At 36.5% G+C, this 20,940-nt stretch overlaps 1 protein-coding gene across 16 annotated transcripts in view; it reads right to left on the bottom strand.

The window, feature by feature from the left end:
* The window catches only part of TRDN (triadin), a 231,780-nt gene that overhangs the window by 61,495 nt on the left and 149,345 nt on the right, over positions 1 to 20,940 (bottom strand). For 14 of the 16 annotated variants that reach the window (XM_083857350.1, XM_083857335.1, XM_083857345.1 and 11 more), the window contains 7 exons: positions 15,810 to 15,857; positions 12,747 to 12,770; positions 10,626 to 10,676; positions 10,013 to 10,063; positions 4,942 to 4,992; positions 3,110 to 3,160; positions 2,479 to 2,529 (listed from right to left, as the gene is read on the bottom strand). In XM_083857350.1, coding sequence (XP_083713476.1) covers positions 2,479 to 2,529; positions 3,110 to 3,160; positions 4,942 to 4,992; positions 10,013 to 10,063; positions 10,626 to 10,676; positions 12,747 to 12,770; positions 15,810 to 15,857 — 327 coding nt within the window. The remainder of the gene's footprint in view (positions 1 to 2,478; positions 2,530 to 3,109; positions 3,161 to 4,941; positions 4,993 to 10,012; positions 10,064 to 10,625; positions 10,677 to 12,746; positions 12,771 to 15,809; positions 15,858 to 20,940) is intronic. The other 2 variants (XM_083857343.1, XM_083857336.1) reach the window with 1 other exon arrangement.

Here is a 20,940-nt window from a genome sequence, read left to right as displayed (position 1 = left end):
AATTCAGTTTTGGAACTTGAAAGGAGCTGTTATTCATCAGTTGTTTCACTGTCTGATCAAACTGAGTTAAATCTTATTCTTTGTATAGTTGGATGGGTGTTTGACACTTCACTGAAGCGAATTCATTAGCATTGTAATTAAAACACTTTTACAGACATGTATTTCTTCTTTACAATTCCTGATCTTTTGATGTAAATAGGATTTTATTTTCATTATCACTTAATTTTAAATAAATCAATCTTCCAACCAGAAATACTTAGGAGAAGAATTGGAGAAGAAACTCAATGATAAGGTCAAGAGTCTAATTAGACTTAAGGGTCTAATTAATGGCTAACTGTTCATTAAGCTATGTTTCATAGACATTTTTGCAAGAACCTAACAGGAAGATCATAGGCCTTGCTTGCTTCAAGCTTAAAATAAAAAATCAAGTACTATTAAACCAATAATCAATATACAAAAAGCTGCTTAGAATCCTAGAATTAAAGTTGCAAAAGACCTTTAAGATCAAGTCCAAGTGTCAGCCTAGCATCACCACCATTTTTGACTGCTAAACCTTGTCCTCAAATGCCATATCCATAAAGTTTTCAGTACTTCCATGAAAGATGACTCCACCACTTCTCTGGATGGCCTCTTTCAACACTTTCTAACTCTTTCTGCTCCTTGTTGACTAAAGTAAACTAAATGAAATGGTACAATAATGTGTTCCTATTTTTCTAATTCCCTGGACTTCAAACTGACGATTCAGGTTCATCTACTTTGACTTCTACAAGGAGTTTCAGACTATTTCAGACTCTTAAGCCCTGGTTCATTTTTATAGAAACATAAAATGGTTTGGGTTGGAAGGAACCTTAAAGATAACTTAGCTCAACCCCCCCTCCTGCGGCAGCAAGGATAAGTTTGACTAGGACACATTGCTCAGAGCCCCATCTGACCTGTCTGACCCAGCCTTGAACACTTCCAGGGGTGGATCCACAACATCTCCGGGCAACATATTCAGCACTCTCACAGTAAAACAGTTTTCCCCATATCTAATCTAAACCTACTCTCCTTCAGTTTGAAGCCATCTCACCTTGTCCTGTCACTACAGTTCTTGTAAACAGCCTCACTCCATCTTCCTTGAGGACTCCCATCAGGTACTGGAAGGCCACAATTAGGTCACACCAATGCCTTCTCTTCTCCAGGCTGAACATTCCCAATACTCTTACCCTTTCCTCATAGGAGAGGTGCTCCATCCCTCTAATTATCTTAGTGGCCTTCTCTGGATCTGTTCCAATAGGTCCATGTTTTTTTTGTGCTGGGGACCCCAGAGCTGGATGCAGCAGTGCAGGCAGGGTCTCACCAGAGCAGAGCAGAGCAGAGCAGAGCAGAGCAGAGCAGAGCAGAGGGAAAGAATTTCCTCCTGTATCCCACTGGCCACACTGCTTTTGATGCAGCCCAGGACACCATTGGCTCTCTAGTTTACAGCATCATATTGATGGCTCATATCCAGCCTCTCATTCACCAGCACCCCCAAGCCCTTCTTGACAGGGCTACTCTCAATAACCCTTTTTTCTGGGAGCACGTAAGCCTTTACTTTGATTCAGAATGATACAACAATGCAAAGTAGTAGCTGATTTCTGCTATCCTGCTATACACTAGGTGAAGTAGTGGTGCTTAAAAACTTGTAACTGTTGACTTTCATAATTTTGTCAGAGAAAATATTGCCTCAATATTTCCAGTATTCCTTAGGGAAACTCTAAAGATAGGAAGCAGTATTATTCAATCATCTGAAACAGTTTTCGAAAATGACTGGAAGATTTTAAGATTAACTACTACATTCCCATGACTTAAATAACTGTTATTAGCTAACAAGTTATTACATTTTTTTAAAATCTATGTTAAATTATTTACACAGTTAACCTAAGTGGCTTTTTTATAGTGAAAAAGTAGTGTTTAATCCATATACAAATAGGATAAAAGTAAAACTAAGTTTTGTTTGAATTTATTTCATATGAATAAATAAACCTGCACATAGTTGGTTAATTATAATTGCAGTGCCTAAAAATGCCTAGTATTTGAGATGTACTATAAATTTATATAAATTTATAATTTAATTTTTATTTTATGGCTAGTGCTGATAATTCAATATAAGAAGAGAGAGAAAAGTACAACCAAATAATACAGAAGAAATAAAATGCAATCTGAAATTACTAATTTAAACAGCAAGAATGAGACAAAAATCAAGAAAAAATGAAATAAATCCTTTTGACTTTTAAATCTCTAAAATACCACAGCTACAACTTGCTTGTATGGCCTCAAATGCACCTGTCACTTGTTCAGCCAGCTAAAAAGAATGTCCAGCAGCAAAGGATGCCATTCAAAGATATTTAGGAATAGCTAACCAAAGAAACTAGGATTTAATTTGTGACTCCCTGAACAGTGGATTTATTTTCTCAACTGAAGCTTATGTTAAGGCTCAGTTCAACTTGGGATTGTTACCTTTTTCCTTAGGATTAGTTGTAGCTTTAGTTTCTTTTCGTTTTGAAGAATCTGAAAAAGAAATCAAACATAAAATTAAAGTAGGAATTTAGCAACATAAATATACACTGTGCTCATTAGTACTGTAACAAATGTACATAATGTCCAATCAACCAAATGTGTAAAAGAGATGTGTTAAGAGTTAGAATTCCCATTTAATTCAATAAAAGGCACAAAAACCAAAACCAAAGCAAACCAAACAAAAGCAAACCAAAAATATTTTCCACTAAATTTGCTGGCAAAGTTTCTGCAGGTCAAACCATGCACTCATTCCTGTGCAGCCTGTTTCAGCCTGTCATGTGCATTCAGTAGCAGGTCTGTTACTAATTCACTCAGAACAGACTGGCACTCCCACTGCAATATTGGCTGTGCAGGTCAGATAGCAGTTAAAGAACACCACAATAAGAAGGGTTATGACTTTATTATTTCTGAATCATGTCAGACAGTGCTCCTTTCAATATTTCAGATCTATTAAATGAGAAGAATCTAGGTTTAGTCTCTTTTCACCAACAGCCTATAATTCGAAATATATCAAAACTGCACTGAGCTACCAGCAGAAGACTTGTTATTTGCCAGCCAGATAAGACATTACCCTTTTCCTTTAAGGTTGCTGGAGACTTCACATCTTTTCTTTTACCAGTCTCTAAAAAGAAACATTTAACATTCATCACAAGTCAGGTTAGGGAAATAAGATGACAGTTGAAAAGAAAGCAAGTCAAACAATTTGATATGTGGAGAGCAAAAGAGATGTGATAATTAAATGAATTCAACAACATAGAAATAAAGAACAGGACAAAAATCAAGGTCATCCATTCATCTTTCTGGTCTTGGATATGCAAAATAATAAGCCTTCAATATGTCATTAGTTTCTTCGCATTTTGAGGAAACTGTGGAGCCCTCTCTCAAGCAGGAAATGAAAAATTACTTACAAAGAAGAAAGAAATTCTATAGAGCAGTTGGCATCAATGAGTTTTTCTTTTGCTGAACCCAAAAAAATATTAATCTACATTGATACAATTGAAATATTAGGAATAATGGTCTTGACAGCAAAAGGCTGCTGACAAAGGTAAGTGGGAGGTTGTTTTTTTTAGGAGTGACAAAAGGACCAGCTACTCATTCAGGACTCCAGTATTCTTTTAATATCAAAGAGGCCACATGGGTATTACCTGTGAACAGAATTTCACTTCCTGCATATATATAGCCTTTTAAAATGACAGGCACACTGGCTATAAAAGAAGAGCAGTGCTCATCCTTCGTATGTACATTCATATATTTTATGTCAAAATAACTAGTCCAGGGAGTTAATTGCATTTGTTTCTTTTTCTTCAGTATATGACAAAGTATTAAAGGAGAGGAGAAAAATACCTGGTATTCTAGTTTTCTCTTTCTAGTAACTGACAAGGCAGAAGCCAAGGACAAAACCAACCAACTAACCAACCAACCAATCCTCCCAAAAGCCCCCCAAAAAGTTCAGGAGTTAGGTAAGCACAAATAAAGGAAAATATGATCTTCTTTTGGTGTCCAGGTGAGACACAGGGACAACAGCAGAGGCACAGAGGAGACTTCTCAGCCGTAAGTGGTGTCCTGGCTTAATTTCCTACAGATTTCACAAGGAATAATACATTCCTTGCAGAGGTCATTTTGCTCTATATCTATTCAGCTGGCCTTCATCAAATATCTCCAGCTTCCAAAAAATAGGACTTTATAACAATTTGGACTTCAGGTGTGCTGTTCCATCTCAGGAACCAGGCACAGTTCTGATAGCTTTTGCTGTTTCATTTAAATTTTTCAGCTGTTTCATCGCTCTCCAGAAAGAGAGTGTTTGATGCACATCACATTGCAATAAACAGGGTTTTCTCCAAATAGATGCCATCAAGCAACCCTTGACCCCTCTGTGAACAGTTAGCAGTGGTCTTGCAATTGAAAGGATCAGAAACAGAGGTGTATGTGGCCATGTTGCCAACAAATTAAAAAAAAATAAAAAATTGACATATCAGTCACCCTCAAACACCTGAATTTTTCAGTAGCCTCAGCCAGTTTCATTCTCAGACATCCACATTCTTGAGCTGTAGCCACATGGACTAGTTAGTCTAGTTCCCTTCAGTAATGTTCCCACTATGGGATTCAAACAACCCATTTTTGATAGAATAACGTCCAAAAGTGGTATAAAAGTAAATTTTAGCATTTCCCCCAAGATGCTAATTCAAATATCCACATTTAAAAGAATCACAGACGATTTCTAGGGATCCTACTGGGATCTGTACTGCACAAATATTATTTAAAACAATATCATGGCTAAAATAATCTAAACAAGAACAAGGATGTAGTTGATTTTCCACACTTCTATATTCCTACTCAAGAGCTCTTTCTAGACTGAAAAACTGTTGCGATATTCAGGTCTGGATTTCTTACTTCTTCACTTACCTTTTTCTCTTAAGCTCTCTGGATTCTTGGGATTTTTTCCTTTCAGAGAATCTGTAGGGAGATAATTATGTTTCTGAGACTTAGAAGACAGGAGTACCCTCCTACATTTACAAGAAAGCTCATAAAATATTTAAAAACCAAGACTAAGATTGTAAACATAAATAGCTTGACCTCTCTTTACATCCTCTCTAGAGACAGTCTCATATTTTTAAGATGCATTTATGTAAGTAGCAAAAGCAAGAATAGAAATTGTTATTGGTGACTGTCTCTAGAGAGCACATGGTTGAGAGAAACTCAAAAGGAGAAGGGGAAAATGAAAACAGTGACACGGGATAAGAAATTCTTTGGGTCTTATCCAAAGCTTCATGAAGAAAATTTCTGCTTTCTCTGTCTGAGAGAAAAGTCCTCAGTCCTTCAGGGAATATGTATTCAGGGTCAGCAAGCACAGAAAAAGCATACGCCATGTTGTGTAAACAACTAATGTTCAAATATTTTTTTCAAGCAACAGTCTCTTGGCATCTTAGGTGTATTTTTCAGGGAAATTGGGAGAAAATATTTTTTTTCCAAAGTGAAGAAATAATTTGATAGGCTTATGAATGTATGTGGTTGGAGTGAGAGAATATCACAGCCTGCAGAATGGTAAATAAGTCCAGCTGCATTCCATCTGACAGGATATAGCACCTAAGCATCTAGAAAAAAACATGGCATTTATTCCAAATTAAAGTAAACCAAACCTTCAGTAAAACAGAAAAAGCTAAAAAGAAGATCCTTTACAAAATAATTTTAACTCTCAACATCCTCTTGGCTGCCATGGCACCAGGAAGCAATCCCACTTATCCATCTGGATTTAAGTGTGAGTTGTAACAGAAAAAAATCACTTTGAGGGTGGTGGAAACTGTTAGAGAAATTACACTGTGCAGAGATAGGTTATGAAATTAGGAGCTAGATCTTCAAAGCAGTAGGTGGACTCTTCTTCAGGGGTCTGAGAGAAAATTCCCAGTGTGAAGCCTGAAACTCTTTAGAGTCCACATAGTCCACAAGGCTACCCAAGTAGCCTCCATGTGGACTCTATTAAAAGGCTTGATGCAAGAGCTGCCCCACTTGACCACTTTACTCTGGGCACACTGGTGATCTTGGTGATCAGAAGCCACTCTTGCAGCCACAGCCACAAATCTTTGGCCTTGTGGGTTTTGTGCCATGCACTCATGCTGGTTTTGTGCCATCCATGTAGCAGATCTCCCTCAGTTCGTACAATATGTAGATCCTAAGGAAGGTTGAGCACAGTTGACTCTTACAGCCTTGGACTCAACTCCCAGTACAGGGCACTTTCCATGGTGCACCAAGTTCCCCACCCTCTGAACCAAGGATACTGAGACCACCAATTCTGCTTTTCTCCCAGGTTTTCATTTTCAGAAACTTAAACCAGTACTCTCAGAGGACTTTTCAAACTTGTGCTCTCAACTGACCACTTTATTGCTGGTGTCAGAAGGGGAAAAATATCAAGCTGGCTTAAAGCCAGCTTTCACCATTTCCTCCCACATTCCACTCCAGGGGTGAAGCTGGGTCAGGTTAGGAAGACGGTATAGAATGATGAAGCAGCAGCAGTGTGCAATATCCTCAGGGTAAATATATAGTTCTCACGCAAATGGCAATGACAAAAAAATAAATGGAAATAGACAGAAACATGAACTGCAACTGCTCACAATATAACTCAATTTTTAAGGGAAAAAAAATGTGTGTTACAAGTTAAGATTAAAAAATGCCGCAGACAAGATATTATTTCATGTTACTTTTGCTTTAAAGGAAACATGAGTATTGCATAGCAAGTGCAAATCAGCTCATTTGTTTCTTTAATGAGAGTATACTATAACATATGTGGCAAGAAAGAAATAAACATTACTGACTTATTTCCCCTATCAATCTGTACATAAAAATAAATAGGTTTATTATCCACAAATGACTGACATAAGAAAATATTCAAATATTCATCCCAAAACCTGTCAAAAGCAAAGAAGAAGGAAAAAGAGCATTTGTTTGAAAATAAATCATGGAATACAGAGTGAGAATGAGTTATATTATCTATACAGGACAAATGCTGTCAATTTCATAACTCAGCACAATGCAAATAACTTAGAAAAATTCAATGAGGAGTTATAAATGAAATATTACTAACTCATTGTGCCACTGTTACACCCTCTGTATGAATGAACTTCTACACTAGTTAGCTGGATAAGATACCTACCCAAAAATCATGTGGCAAATTATACCTTAGACTTTCATTGACCTCAACTTATTTGAATATGCATATGTCAACAGAAAATCAGTATTTAATTAATAAGTACAAATGTGCTTCTTTACTCTATGCAGACAAGAGCCTAAAAGACAGTTATAAATTCAGAGTCTTCAGATGTCCTGTATCACTAAGAAGTGGAAAACATCCACTTCTTTCAGTGCTCTCTTTAATTACTTTCAATAAAATTAGGCTCCAAGACTGGAGACATTTTATTCACCTCATAAAATAGATAAAGTAACTTTGTAGGGTTATGGTCTATAGACTACCCCAGCAACATCTCCAAATTCAGGGATTAATTTTTTCTCTTTCTGCTTTAAACAAAATCATGAATAAAATCATTTAAATAAAATAAAGGAGCAGCAAGCTAAGTACACTATGCTTCAATTTATGAAAAATAGTCTGCTTTAGGATAAAGCTTTTGATCTGGACATCCTCCTTGTTCATTCAGACTTAGCCCATCCTTGAAAGGGAATGAGGTGTGATGATACCTCTTTTATTGTATAAGGTGCCAGACACATTAATCACCACAAGTATTTAACACTTCACCTAGAAGTGTTCCTTTATTTAGTTTACATGAATAGTAACAGACTCCCAAGATACATAATTAGGACATAAATTCAGTCTTAAAAATTCTTACTTTCCTGTGTCCTTTGATAAATTTGTATTTTCCAGGAAGATCCACTTTAAGGAAAAAAATTGCAAAACACCAAGTTGTAAAGAGTAAAAGAAGTCCCCAATGGCCTGGTCAATAATCTTTACAGAGGCCCACTCATGAGGCTTGAGGAGGTGATGGAAAGGGGAAGGAATGACATGCAGCAAATAGGCTTTGATTAATTTATGAAATATAATTTGGGCAGATACGATAACTGAAACAGGGGAAAAATAATGCTAAATATATGTTTAGCAGCAGAGCAATCCATAATGCAATAAGAAAATACACAGCTAAGAAAGGCACCAAGATTCCTAGAAGTTTCTCCCTACAGATTTATAAGTTGTTCCTACAGTCTTTGGTGCTGATATATTTTCAACTGAGCTCTACACTCATTACTCAGCACCCTCATTTTTAGGCACAGGCACAGAACTATGCCAGTTTGATGCCTATTATGGGAAACAGTGATGGCTCCATCAGCAAGAGTTCTCAGGATCTGAGGGACAGGCTCAGCTGGACTGGAAATCAGGGCTACTGCAGGGGTCCAGGAGCCTGTGATGTCTTTACAGATATTTTCAGTAGGAAGTTTTCAGCTGTATTGACATTTAAAAGAAACCCCTACCTGCTGTTTTCTGAAGGTTGGGTGGGTTCTTTGTCATGTTAGAAGGACCTGTAATTACTAATTACTAATAACTTAGTAATTGAAGTTGTTGGTTGTTGGTATGTTAAACATGAGTACAGGAGACAAAAACAGTGCTGTGGCCACTCTCAACAATGGACACACTTTTTCAGATCTGGCAAACCACTGTTCATTTGCTCTGATCAAAGAGAAAAAAAGTTTTGGGTCTTCTCTCTTTTTTGTCCTCTCCCTGCCTCCCTGTAACCCTTTGAAAGGAGCAGCAGGCTGAAAACAGGTGTTCCATGCAAGGAAAGAGGAGACAGGGTTGCCACTCAAGTGCTTCTGATTTTCCAGCACAACACCATCAGGCAGACACAGATTATAGATAGTCTGTGGAGAGGGCCACAGGATTCACAGAGTTTAGATCTACAGTTCTGGTCCAGATAACTGAGCTCATGTAAATAGGGCACGTGTACATTAGGAGGACAATATATATGCACCATAGAATTTGCAGATTGTCATAATTTAATTTAAATTTTTGAACAAAGAAATGAGTGAATGAACATAGCTTCTAGGATTTTGAAAATATGTCTAGCAATAAATTATTTGTCCTTTGCTTTTTGTTTTTTCATCTTTCAATACTGCTTGAACTGACCTCTTCATTCAGTTCTTTCTTTGAAATTGCATAGAATGACTGTAACTTGAAATAGTTAGAGACTAAAGTCTATATATTACAGACTATATCTATCTATATATAACTATAAACTTATAATAGTTATAGATTATAACTTAGAATAAATACTAATTTTACTATATATATGGTAGATAATTTTATTCTGAAGGCATCAGATAAGACTTATCCATAAGTAACTTCTTCCAAAGTAAGTTATTTCTAGAAAGGAGGGAAGAAATAAGATTTGTAAAAAACACCCAATAAAACAATTGATGAAAGAAAATTTAACTGAGTTAATCATCTACTCTGATCAAATTGCCCAAAACAAAAGAGATAAGGGGTATAAGAAAGATTCAGACCACCTCTCATGTTGCAGATGTTTGACTACATGAAGCTCTGGGGTTTTAGCTATAACTTTCATGTGATACAGAAAGCATGTTTCCTACTCATATACTCGTAAACCTTACTTTCTTCCTATTATGTTCACACATTTGTACAATGATTCAGTTCAGAATTTCTTCACTGGCCCCTATTAAAGACTTGGCATTGTACAGACCTTCCTTGGAAGGTTCTTGACTATTACACAGAGTGGTTTATGATATTGATTTAATTAATTTTGAGAACTCTGAATGTTAATTGTCTGTCTCAATATATTCTATTTATATTCCTCCCTCCCACCTTTTTAATGCTATAGATTCTGTAGAATATTTTAACTAATTAAACTTTGATTGGTTAAAATTTAAAATGGGAAGGACTAATAATGATTGTTAAAAATTAGCATCTACATTTTACTTTGTGTGGTTTTAGCAAGTCCTATATTTTATTATGTATTCTTACCTTTTTCTTTTGAAGATGTAGGATTCTTTCCTTCCTTTTCTTTAGCATGTTCTGTAAAAGATAATTTATTCATCTTCAAGCTAGAGTGTTAAACAGTTAACATCTAATGCCTCTAGGATAATGATTGATTGAATAATTGGAAGTTTCTAGCTGACACAAGATACCAATTAAATATGTAGCACAAAACTAATTTTCATCAGTTTTAGCATGCTCACAAAATGAAACCACAAATTTTCTTAAATCTGCTGAAAGAACAAAGCTCATTCAAAACTTATCTCACTTTTCAGCTAGTAATAAATGTTAACTAATAATAAATTCTGAGTTTAGCCTTCTAAATTTACATAAATAATGTAACCAGTGCTCTCTTTGCACCTACAATTCAGGTAATGCCAATTAAGTTTCATAGTAAATTTACTGAAATAGTATTATGGCTAGAAATTCCTAACTAAATTATACTTTAAAACAGAAATGGCAATGCATTCCAAGAGGGTTTTTTTGATGGATATTCATATGATGCAATTTATAACAATTATATACATATATATACACTTTTATATATATATTCTTATATATGTATATAAGAGTTATATACAAATTCATCCTGCCATGTTACCTTTATCTTTTGTGGCAACTGGAGGTTTCAATTCTTTCTCTTTTCCAGGATCTGTAAAAGAAGTAGTCACACCAATAAAGTGGCAGTCAGAAACCAAAACTGAGTGAAACAATGAGATTTAAGCAGAGGAGAGAATGAAGCATATAGATTGTGCAAGAGACTAAAACTATATATTGGAAGACATGGTTAAAAATTGAGTTACTGGAAGGTTTGTACAAAATTCATCAGGTATCACTCAGAAAGTTCAGTCCAAAAATATGTTTTGTAGATTAATGATTGTAGATTTATTTATAAAATTTGCAAACTTCAACTTAGTATGAGACAAGGACAGTTTTCTATGTTCTTAATCAGAAAGGTCGAAACTGCTGCTCTGCAAAAGGTGACTCATTGGAGCTGACTGTTGGCTACTTCCCTCTTTTGGGATTGCCCATTCTTGCTGAGCAAGGACAAGGGTCTTAGCGGATCTATTCTTTTCTAAAGTCCAGATGCTGATCAAAGTGGGTGACCAACACAGCAGTGACAAATAGGTGGGTGAAGAGTTGCCTTCATTCTGCCTACAGACAGATAGAGAAGATGGCTGGGCCCCACCAGCCCTCCTCAAGGGAGGGTAGCCCCCTGGAAAAACACAGAGGAAATAATTTGCACCAGATAGAAAACAAGAATTCGGTTTCAGATAAAATGTGAGATCATTATTTTGGACTGATGAAAGATCTCCAAAGCTTTCCACCACAAAATTAAAAAGACAGACAAGGCTGTCCCAAAACAGTCTATTCAAAAAGATCAGAGACTTGGATTTTGACTTCCTGCATTTTGAGTAATTTAGCCATCCAACTGCTGGTTAAACTGTTTTATACATGTCATCTGAGAAATGCTAACAGTTGTTTTCTGGAAAAAATAAAAAATACTACCTTCTCTATCACATATGAAGCAAAAATTCCTTCTATTGAAAAACTCAGCAGCAATTCAGAATCAGAAGATATTAAACAAAACTGTTAGAACAAAACTTGGTTTCTACACATAGGATAAGAAATCAAGACTCCTGATGAGAAGGAGTTTGTATTTAGGAGATGGAGGTTGTGTTTAGTAGATAAATATGAAACTGGTATAAGATATAGTAGGTAGTTTTAGTGGTTATTGTTTACTGCCTTAATGACACACAGTTCACAAATTGTCTCTTATTATAAAAGCATAGACTGTGTGTCTAATAGCAATTTATCATGATATCAATAAAGCTTCTTGTTCATGGTTTAGTATTTGTCTCTGACTGAGAACAAACAAGGTCCTGGGGAACCTGAATTGAAGGAATCCATAAATAATAACTTTATTTATGGTAGAAATATCTATAAAATAGAAAAACCTAATTTGCTGTTGACATTGAAAGTCCTCTTCTGTTGCGACTGATGTCAAGAGACAAATTTTTCATTTTATTTCTTCCTTCTACATTGTGTTTCTAAAAAGGAAATACTAGATACTTCCATACAATATAATTTTTAAAGGAGAAGACTTGGGGAAGAAATTTGTTGAGCAAGGTCAAAAATGCAATTTTTTTGAAATAAAAGCTGTCTCTTCTATTCCACACTACACCTCTGACATCTGCTTCAGAAGCTACTCCTGCCCTCCTGCTTTGACCTTCATGTTTTGTACTCACCAATTTATTATTCAGTCCCTTTTTTTTCAAAATGAGAAAATACACAATTTACTGCAAGTATCTGTAGGAGTATTTGGTGGACATTCATAGTTCTAATAAAAAAAATCAAATTTTTAAGCATTAGGTTAATCAGAAAGAAGACTCTGCAAACAGAAATAAAATTCAGTGGGAAGACTGAAAAACTTTTTCTTCCGTGCTCATGTGTAATGAAAAATTCCCAAGAGGTTTTATGTTCAGTGCAATAGTATCTACAAAAAAAAAAAAAAAAAAAAAAAAAAAAAAAAAAAAAAAAAAGAAGACAGTTGAAGACAGAGCTCCAGCCAAAATAAGTAATTTAAAGCATGACATAAAGCCTTTACTTTCAGAATCCTGCCTGTAAGAAATTAAAATTGCTGTACACCTCCATTATTAAGAGTATAGATACCCAAACTCTTGTGGAAGATGTTACTTTAATGAGCAAAACTATATCTTACTTCCTTGTTTCGTCTTTGGTTTATCTGGAGAAAGAGAAGGGAAGGGAAACAGAAATGAAAAGAGAAAAGAAAAAGGAAATGTTAGAATACATGGGAATTTTTTAAAAAATATAATAGACTAATGAAAATGTATTTAAATGCATGTTGACCCTAAGTGCTTAAATATATCTTGAACATCCATTGTTTCTTGACAGAGTGTGTGAATAAAGTTTATGGTTCCTAACAACTGCCTTTCATACATGCATAAAGAGCATGAAACCCCCAGTTTTATCAGTCTTTAACTGATGGCAAACTTTCTTTCTTAGTATTATTGAATTCCACCAGAAAAAAAGTTACCTTTTTATCATCTCTTTTAAATATTAATTTTCAGTAACAGGAATTAACTTCCTGGAAACTATCTGATATTTGCTCATGAGATTTTTCAGACAAATAAGTCAGAGTTAAAGTTAAGTGCCTTCTTGTCATCTTTTAAACATTAAAAATATTACCTGTAGTTTGGCTTTACAGCTAATACAAGATGATTGAACTGAGATGTTGCTACAATCTTTCAGTCCATTTACAGATGTGGGGATTTGAGGTCAAAGCTGCAATAATCACTACAGCCTTTGTTTGAAACAATGCAGTTATGTCCTGATTTTCCTGTGAGTTTCTTTATACTGTTTTTCTCAGATTGCAAGTCCCAGTTTTGACCAGGATTGAATCTCCCTACTTTTTGAAATGCATCCTAATCCAAAGTACACTTCTGTGAGCCAAGTACACAGTAATATTCAAAAAGCATCCAGAAAGTTTTTTTGGCTTGTTTGTCTTTGGCTGATAAATGTGTTGGCAACAGCTCCATACGTACAGGGAGCAGAAACCAGAAGCAGAGGGAATTGCTGTGTGAAAGTGTTTGTGCTCTCTTCTGTGCATCAGAGGAACTGAGCTGCTGCCAGCACTGGGAAGTAGCTGCAGAAATAGTTGTGACAGACATTACATGTTGCTCTTATTCCTTTGACTTGGAGAGACTAGATAGGGGAGACAGTGCTGCTGCTGCTGACTGCTGTCATGGGAAACAGTTTTCCTTTTGATTTTCTTGGTTATCACAACCTGTGGTTCAGAAAACCCTGTTCCGTGCCAACCATGTGGAACTATAGTTTGTACTGCTCAGACTGTGCCCTTTATGGCACAGTTAAAATGTTTGGCAGATAAAATCCCAAGTAATGGTGGTACATTGTAGAAAGGACAAATCTTACAGCTACCACACACATCACTGATACAAGTTAGCACATGGTCAGAGTGTAATGAACCACCTGTAAATGTATCAATTTCTGGGGGTCCAGCCTTTGCAGAGAAGTTGCTAAAATTAATTAGAAAGGCTGCTCTTCAGAGGTGTTTTGTAAAGCAAAAGGTTTAATAAGGAAAAGTATCAAAATAACAAACGTTACAGAAAACAAAAGATAAGCCGTGCACAGGTGTCTGAGAAACCTCTGCTATGAACACTCCAAAAAGCCTCTCCTTCCTTTGTGCTCCTTCCTAAATACTGAATGTTTTAGGAGAGACAACCTGGCCTGCTGCCAATAAGAAGAGATACAGGATTTGAAGAACAGTGACAAGGTCCAATAGTTGCTTATCTTTTGGCCCTGAGCCAATTACTGCAGGAGGGTATGGAAAAATCTAGGTAAATTTCCTAAAATGTCTAAAGGTAAACTAAAACTCTTTCCCTACTTGGAAACACCTGCTGGGGGGATGGGGTGAATGCCAACATACCTCATTGCTGCATGGGATAGGCAAAAAGAGGGAAAGCAGTGCAGATGTCTGGAGAAGCACTGGTGTGGCAATGGAAAATAATGTGGAGATACCCAGCCCGACAATGACTGAAATCTAGGCCAAGGCCCAACTAATTATAACATTTTCCATGACAACTACCAGGCAGCTGACAGCTGCTGCAGGGTGTCTGTGCTGGCTTGAGTAATTCTGAGTAAAGCTGAAGCTGAGAAAGTGGAGAAAAGAAAAGGATAATAGCTCGACTGTCCAAAGCTACACCAGTAAACATGTCTTACACCTTATACCAAAGGTTACTGGCAAGTTCATCATCAGGGCTCTGCCTGCCAATTTGAGCATGAGTAAATACAAAAATCACCTCTGTAGGCAGCTAGGGTGTGTATCACATAAAGGAAGCCTGAGCTGATAAGCTTTGGGGATTTAGACCCCCCCTTTTATTACTTTGCTTCTTACCATACTAACCTAAAAAAGAATGGATTGTTTTAAACAAGCATTTATATATGCAAGCTATAATGCTGACGATAATAATAATAATAATAAAATAAATGTATATAATAGGAAAAGACTCAGATAGTCTTCAAGGCATCAATCCTTTTCTTTTTGTGTTCACTCAGTGGATTGAGTTTTGTTTTGGCCTTGGTGTGGACCATTCCTTGGTATTCCTGCTGTGTTGGCTTGGGACACTAGATACAGACTTTGTGTCCCTCTGAACTATGTGCCATCAACACGTGGTTCTTGCAGCCCTTCTGATGCTCTCATTCAGACATTCCCACTCATGCCTTATATACCAATCCTAAGATTTTTATGAAAAATTTCCACAAGGTCTTGTCTCAAAAGTTTTTGAGATTCTCTGCAGTCACCTTTGTGACTCTTCATGGGGCTGATGTTTCATCTGGGAAAAGAGGGGCAGCTCAGCTGACTTCAGAGGGCCTCTGCTCCTTTGTTCCATTGGAGGTTACTCTCTCAGAGTAGGAAAGGATGATCCCCATCCAGGCTATAGAGGCAGGAAGCCTCTTGCAAGATCAATAGGACACTAAGTCCCAGCACAGAACTTTTAATCTGAAGTGGGCAGCCACCTACCTGAAGCTTTTTGTTGGGATGACAGCTTTGTGGAAGTGGGACAAAGCCAGATTTATAATGGAAATTCCCTGTTGCTCTGACAAAACAGCAGAACTGAAAAAATTCTGGTGAACCAATGGATTTAAAGGTTGCTGTCATCCAGTTCTCTGAATCTGAGGTAATTGTTTCTGTGCAATTGTGTTTTAAGAGAGATAACACCAACATGTTTTGTTTTCTTTTTACCTGGCACTGCTGTCTTTGTTGCTTTTCCTTCTTTTTTTTCAAGTCCTGCTGCAAACAAAAGATATGGTTTAAGTAAGATTTCTAGTCAGAGGTGTTGCTACATCAAACAAAGTTCTTCTTAAATGCTTACACATTATTTTGAGCTAAAAGATTGCCAAAAAATTTCAAAGATTTGCAACCACAAGATCCTCCCCCCAAGATATGAATACGCAATAGATATTGTCTGTATGAAATAAGAGTGATTTATTTTTTTATTTTCTTTCAGAAAATAAATAGTAGGTCTGATCAAGCAGAAGGTGGGGCTGTCCAGTGCAGGGGGCTTGGAACTAGATGGTCTTTAAGGTACCTTCCAACCCAAACCATTCTCTGATTCTGTGATGTCAGGTGATGTAGCTAAACTGCAGCACATATGTTGTAATGGAGAAGAGAGCAAAGCAAGGAGGTCTTTGCCTTGCCCAGCCATTCTCTTGAATGTTCCCCAGACAAACATGGTTTTCTATCTGCACCAACAGAAACCCTCCACTCTGCACCCCTAACACAGCAAAACATTGCTGCCTGTTCTCTATTTTAAGCATGTGGTTAGTCTCAGTGGAGGTAGCTGCCCACCAATGGACTGTATGTTATGACATCTTACTTGATCCTTACTCGAATACTGAGATTTCTGTGGGCAAGCAACAAGCGTGAACCAGACCACTTGTGCTGCTTAACATTTACTGACACCAGGGGATGCAGCTGTAACAGCCCCGGTCAGGATGTATGGACATATCCAATTGCTTATTCATAAGCTTTGGAAGCACAATTTGTAAATTCATTAACACATCTTGGGAGACAAGGGATATTAAGGATGAAAGTGTCTAAGAAGAGGTGGTGCTGGAAGGGGTACCATTAGACTTTGCTCACATAAATATGGGTATCTTTTTGAGTTTCTGACAATTTACACTGCAGGTTTGGTGATGTACAAGATTGTATCTTCCAGACAATCTATATATTTCTTACCTCATTGAATTATTTGGGGTTAAATATTGTAAATCTATAAAGATACATGTTCAGCTGTAAATGGCACTTCCAACAGTTCTGTGAAACCAAGCCTTTGTAGCCATAATTTATAACTATTATGCTAAATAAAATCATTGCTTTAATTCAAAAAGGCTGTCCTCTTACAGTCTTTGAGACAAAAAAAATGTGGCATTAAGAAAATAAGCTTCACTGTCATTGCTTGAAAGTAAAGAACAAGCAATCAGCATAAGTGGCAGGATGTAAAGTGGACAGTGAAAATTAATTTACATCTGATGGGTATAGAAAATGTCTTTGCAGCTTCGGGGTCATTAGCACATATAAAAACCCCTCAGCTTGTTATTTCAGCCTGTCATTTTATTAGAACAAATCACAGTAGAAAATTAAGAGTTTGGCTTTTAGAGACAAAGTGAATTCTGAGGGTCACATTCTGTTATCATTATTTATGGTGAGAAAGACAGGGAATTCAAAGGACCTATAAAGTCCCTCCATGTGTGTTCACCGCAAGTCTGGCCCCAGGGACACCACCAGGACATCCTTTCAAGAGCACTCTGAAACTCCTGGGCATGATGGCTCAAACAGATCAGTTCAGTTAATAACTATGGCCTGTCTGCAATGTCTGCTGGTGGGCTGGGGGCCAAAGGAATGATCTGCTCCCAGATTCCCTGAATATGAGATTCAGTGAAAAGCCAGGTGTCAATAGATGAACTGTTTCATGTTGAGTGGGATAAACCCACACAAGGACATCAACTACTCCCTTGTGATGTGAGCAGGTGTTTGTGAGCAAGCTCCATGTAAACAGTGAAATATTGCACTTCTGCACCTCGGTTACCTCAGGAAACTTATTTTATTGAAGATAAGCTTCAATTTTCCTGAAAATAAAATCTAGGTTCAAAATATATCTGACTAGATTCTCAAAGGAAAAAAGGGAACATTCCATTTCTATCCAAGTACCAAATTTTTTATTGGTGTTCATGGACACAGAGAAACTCAAAGGGAACCAAAGACCCTTAATATTTATTGTAGACCTCTGCTGTTATCATCCATGGTACCTGGATCCAGATCAGCAGTACTACTTATACTAATCATGATCTAGACACTGACAAGCCAAGATGAATCTGAGCACTGAGCCCTGCCACTGAACAAATCAATATCATTATGCTCCTAAAATGCTTACTGAAGTGGTCAGCATCTCGAAGAATAAGCCGGTTTGAATATGGAAAGAAGCATATGAAAAGGGACACCAGAAACTTGTCCTATATGTATACCAAATTATATTTCTAGCATTAAAACTGCAAAAGCAGCTATGACATAAGCATTTTTATCCTTTTTAGCTGAAATGAAAACAGTTTTGGTTTGTAAAATTTCTGAAAGCCAGAATACTAATGGAAAAAATGTATTTTTTTCTGGATGCTGAACTGCAGGCTAGAAGAGCAATATAGCTTTCTGGTATGAGAACATACATCTGGTCATACATCATACATCAAGTGTATGTGGTGGTGGTAGACTAGGAGTGTGGTTGTCGTGAAGGAACCATCCATCCTTGAGAAGCATCAAGTCTGCTATAACAACCAGTACTATTAACAGTATTCTGGCTATCAGTGCATTCAGAAATGCAACACCACTTCCACAAGTGAGGGAGTGCTTGTAGAGAACTTGCTAAGACAGAACAGAGCTTCAGTAACTTTTGGGAACTGCCAAGTAACATCATCTAGACATGGCAGAGCATTATCTGGAAGGACAAGCGGGGCGTTCTGTTAGTCCCTTTGCTTTTTCAGAAGAGAGGCATGAGCTACTTAGGTGATGCTGAGCTCTTTTGTCATCAAGGTAATAGTTGTCACTTTGAACATATGTATAAATAGGAAGCCCGTCCATGTAGAGTCAGTGTTTGGAATAAGATTCAGAACGTTTGGTTGTCTCTGTTTCTATCAGAACAGAAACAAGTTTTTTGAGTAGCTAAAGATGTCATCCTTTCCACTGGGTATTTTGAAAGTTCTTGCCACTTCTGAATGGCAGCCTGAAAGATGATCTCTTTGTGAAAAATGATCCTGTTCCAGGTATTCCTTGTTGAAAAAGCTGATCTTTTAGCCTTATGACTTGAGTAACATGAATGTTGTAAGGTATTATAATTTTCTCCTCTACACAATGGCAGGCATAAAAAAAAAAAAAAAAAAAAAGAAAAAAAGAAGTACAACCCCCTATTCCAAACCAAACCCATGAAAACCCCTGCACGAAACAATACAAAATAAAATAAATGCACATGAAGGCAAAATCAGAACTTCATCGCGGATCCATATTTCCCATAAAATATTGTTTCAGAAAATAGATTGAATAAATGGAGCAATACTCTCACATATATTTTGTCATTTCTCAGCAAAATTCTTGATAAATTGGCATAATGTATATCAAATGGGCATATACTTTAATTGTTTCACTGATTCCATAATGAGCTCTTAGGAAACAAATGAGAGAAAATTCAGAAGGTATTGTTTTATGCTGAAAGTTTCCAGGAGAGCAATTCATCTATCAAATATTTTTTCAATCTCAATAGTTGTAGGCTACATACAATCAAATTTGTTAGAATATTTTTATCTCAAAAGAGCCAGGTTGCATAACTAGCATCCACATCAAGAATATGCATTCTAAAATGTCACTGATTTTAAAGCTATTTTGAGATACTTGCTCAATGCAATGGAAAAACTGAAAGGAATCGTTCCCACTGGAAACGAAAAAAACATTTCACTCACTGAACCCTGAGGTCAAAGGCTCCTCATTGTGACATCACAAAGATCAATAAATCATTGACCTAAGAAATATATGTTATGGTTTAGGAACTATTCTTTTATGTGGAGAAACTAAAAAAAAAAATTCATGCTGTAGTGTCTTGTGAGAAAATTCAATAAAGCTCCATGTGAGTTTGATGGTTCACAAGAAATACAGGCTAGTGGGAATGGCCCAGACTTCATTCTATGCCAGCAGATTATTTGTTTTAATTACCAAAGAAGAGAAGAATTTCATCAAAAGCCTTGTTTTTTTATTTCTGAACACAATTGTTTGTCTTCCATGAATATGCTTAAAAAATTTTACATTCGCCAACACCTACTGAATATTGAAAATCACATTGTGCCCAGAGAGCTGCTGAGTCTCTTGGGACTAATAGCAGAAAAATGTGAAACCAACAAATGAATAGCAACAATATAGAACAAAGAAATATGGATTGAAAAGCGATGATTTTCTTAAGACTTAGAGACAGGTTAAACACTACTAACGACTACTATTAAACACTACTAGACTTTGTCTGCATCACAAAAGAATATAGAAGAAAACAGCGGCATTCCTTTGTGATTCTTACTAAGTGGCAAAAGGAACAGCTGTAACATTTTAATATAAATATGATTTTCCCCTGGAGTACAGGCTATGTTTAAGTTTCAAAATAACATAAAGTTAAATTTAGATGACTTGTTAACAAGAAATTTTTAAGAAACCAACAATTACCCCAGAGCTAAAATCAGCTCATTTTTATTTAATGAAGAATAAAAAAAAGTCATTACTTAGACACTGGAGAACAATTTTAGGTTCAATATTATGATGATCCTATGGTAAAACTAAGATGGCTGAGGCAAACACTTTCAGTTGTGGGACTGCTCTTTTGACACCAGAAATAGCAGAATTATTCCTCTATTATATAATGGAAACCCACTGTTTTCTACTTATCCTTAATTGACTGAACTTCCTAAACTTTTTTTCTCCATTTTTCTGAAAGGGAATAATAGTATGGTGGTCATTGACAAGAATAAACATGGGCTAAGAGTGAAGGGCAGTTTGTAACCTGACATTCCAGATTCTGTTTTTGCTAAAGTTACAACTGAAATCTGAAATGTTCTTGAAGGCAATTTGGAGCTAGTAGCTTACATTATACGTGTGTAAAAACCAGACACTGATGCAAAATAATTAAATATTTGCTATATTTTCTCAGCTTGAATTTATGTCCTTGATGTTTCTCACTAGTCCTAATTCCCCGTGCCTTGTGGAAAGGAGCAAACTTTGGAGCAAGCATTGATGTTCTCACACCTCCTACCTTTTGCCATTGACAGTTCATGTATGAAAAGTAGGTATA

The sequence above is a fragment of the Zosterops lateralis genome (genome assembly GCF_965231275.1).
Source record: "Zosterops lateralis genome assembly, chromosome: 3".
NCBI lineage: Eukaryota > Metazoa > Chordata > Aves > Passeriformes > Zosteropidae > Zosterops > Zosterops lateralis.
The sequence above is the reverse complement of the archived record's forward strand: the minus strand, read 5'-3'. Positions and strand labels throughout refer to the sequence as shown.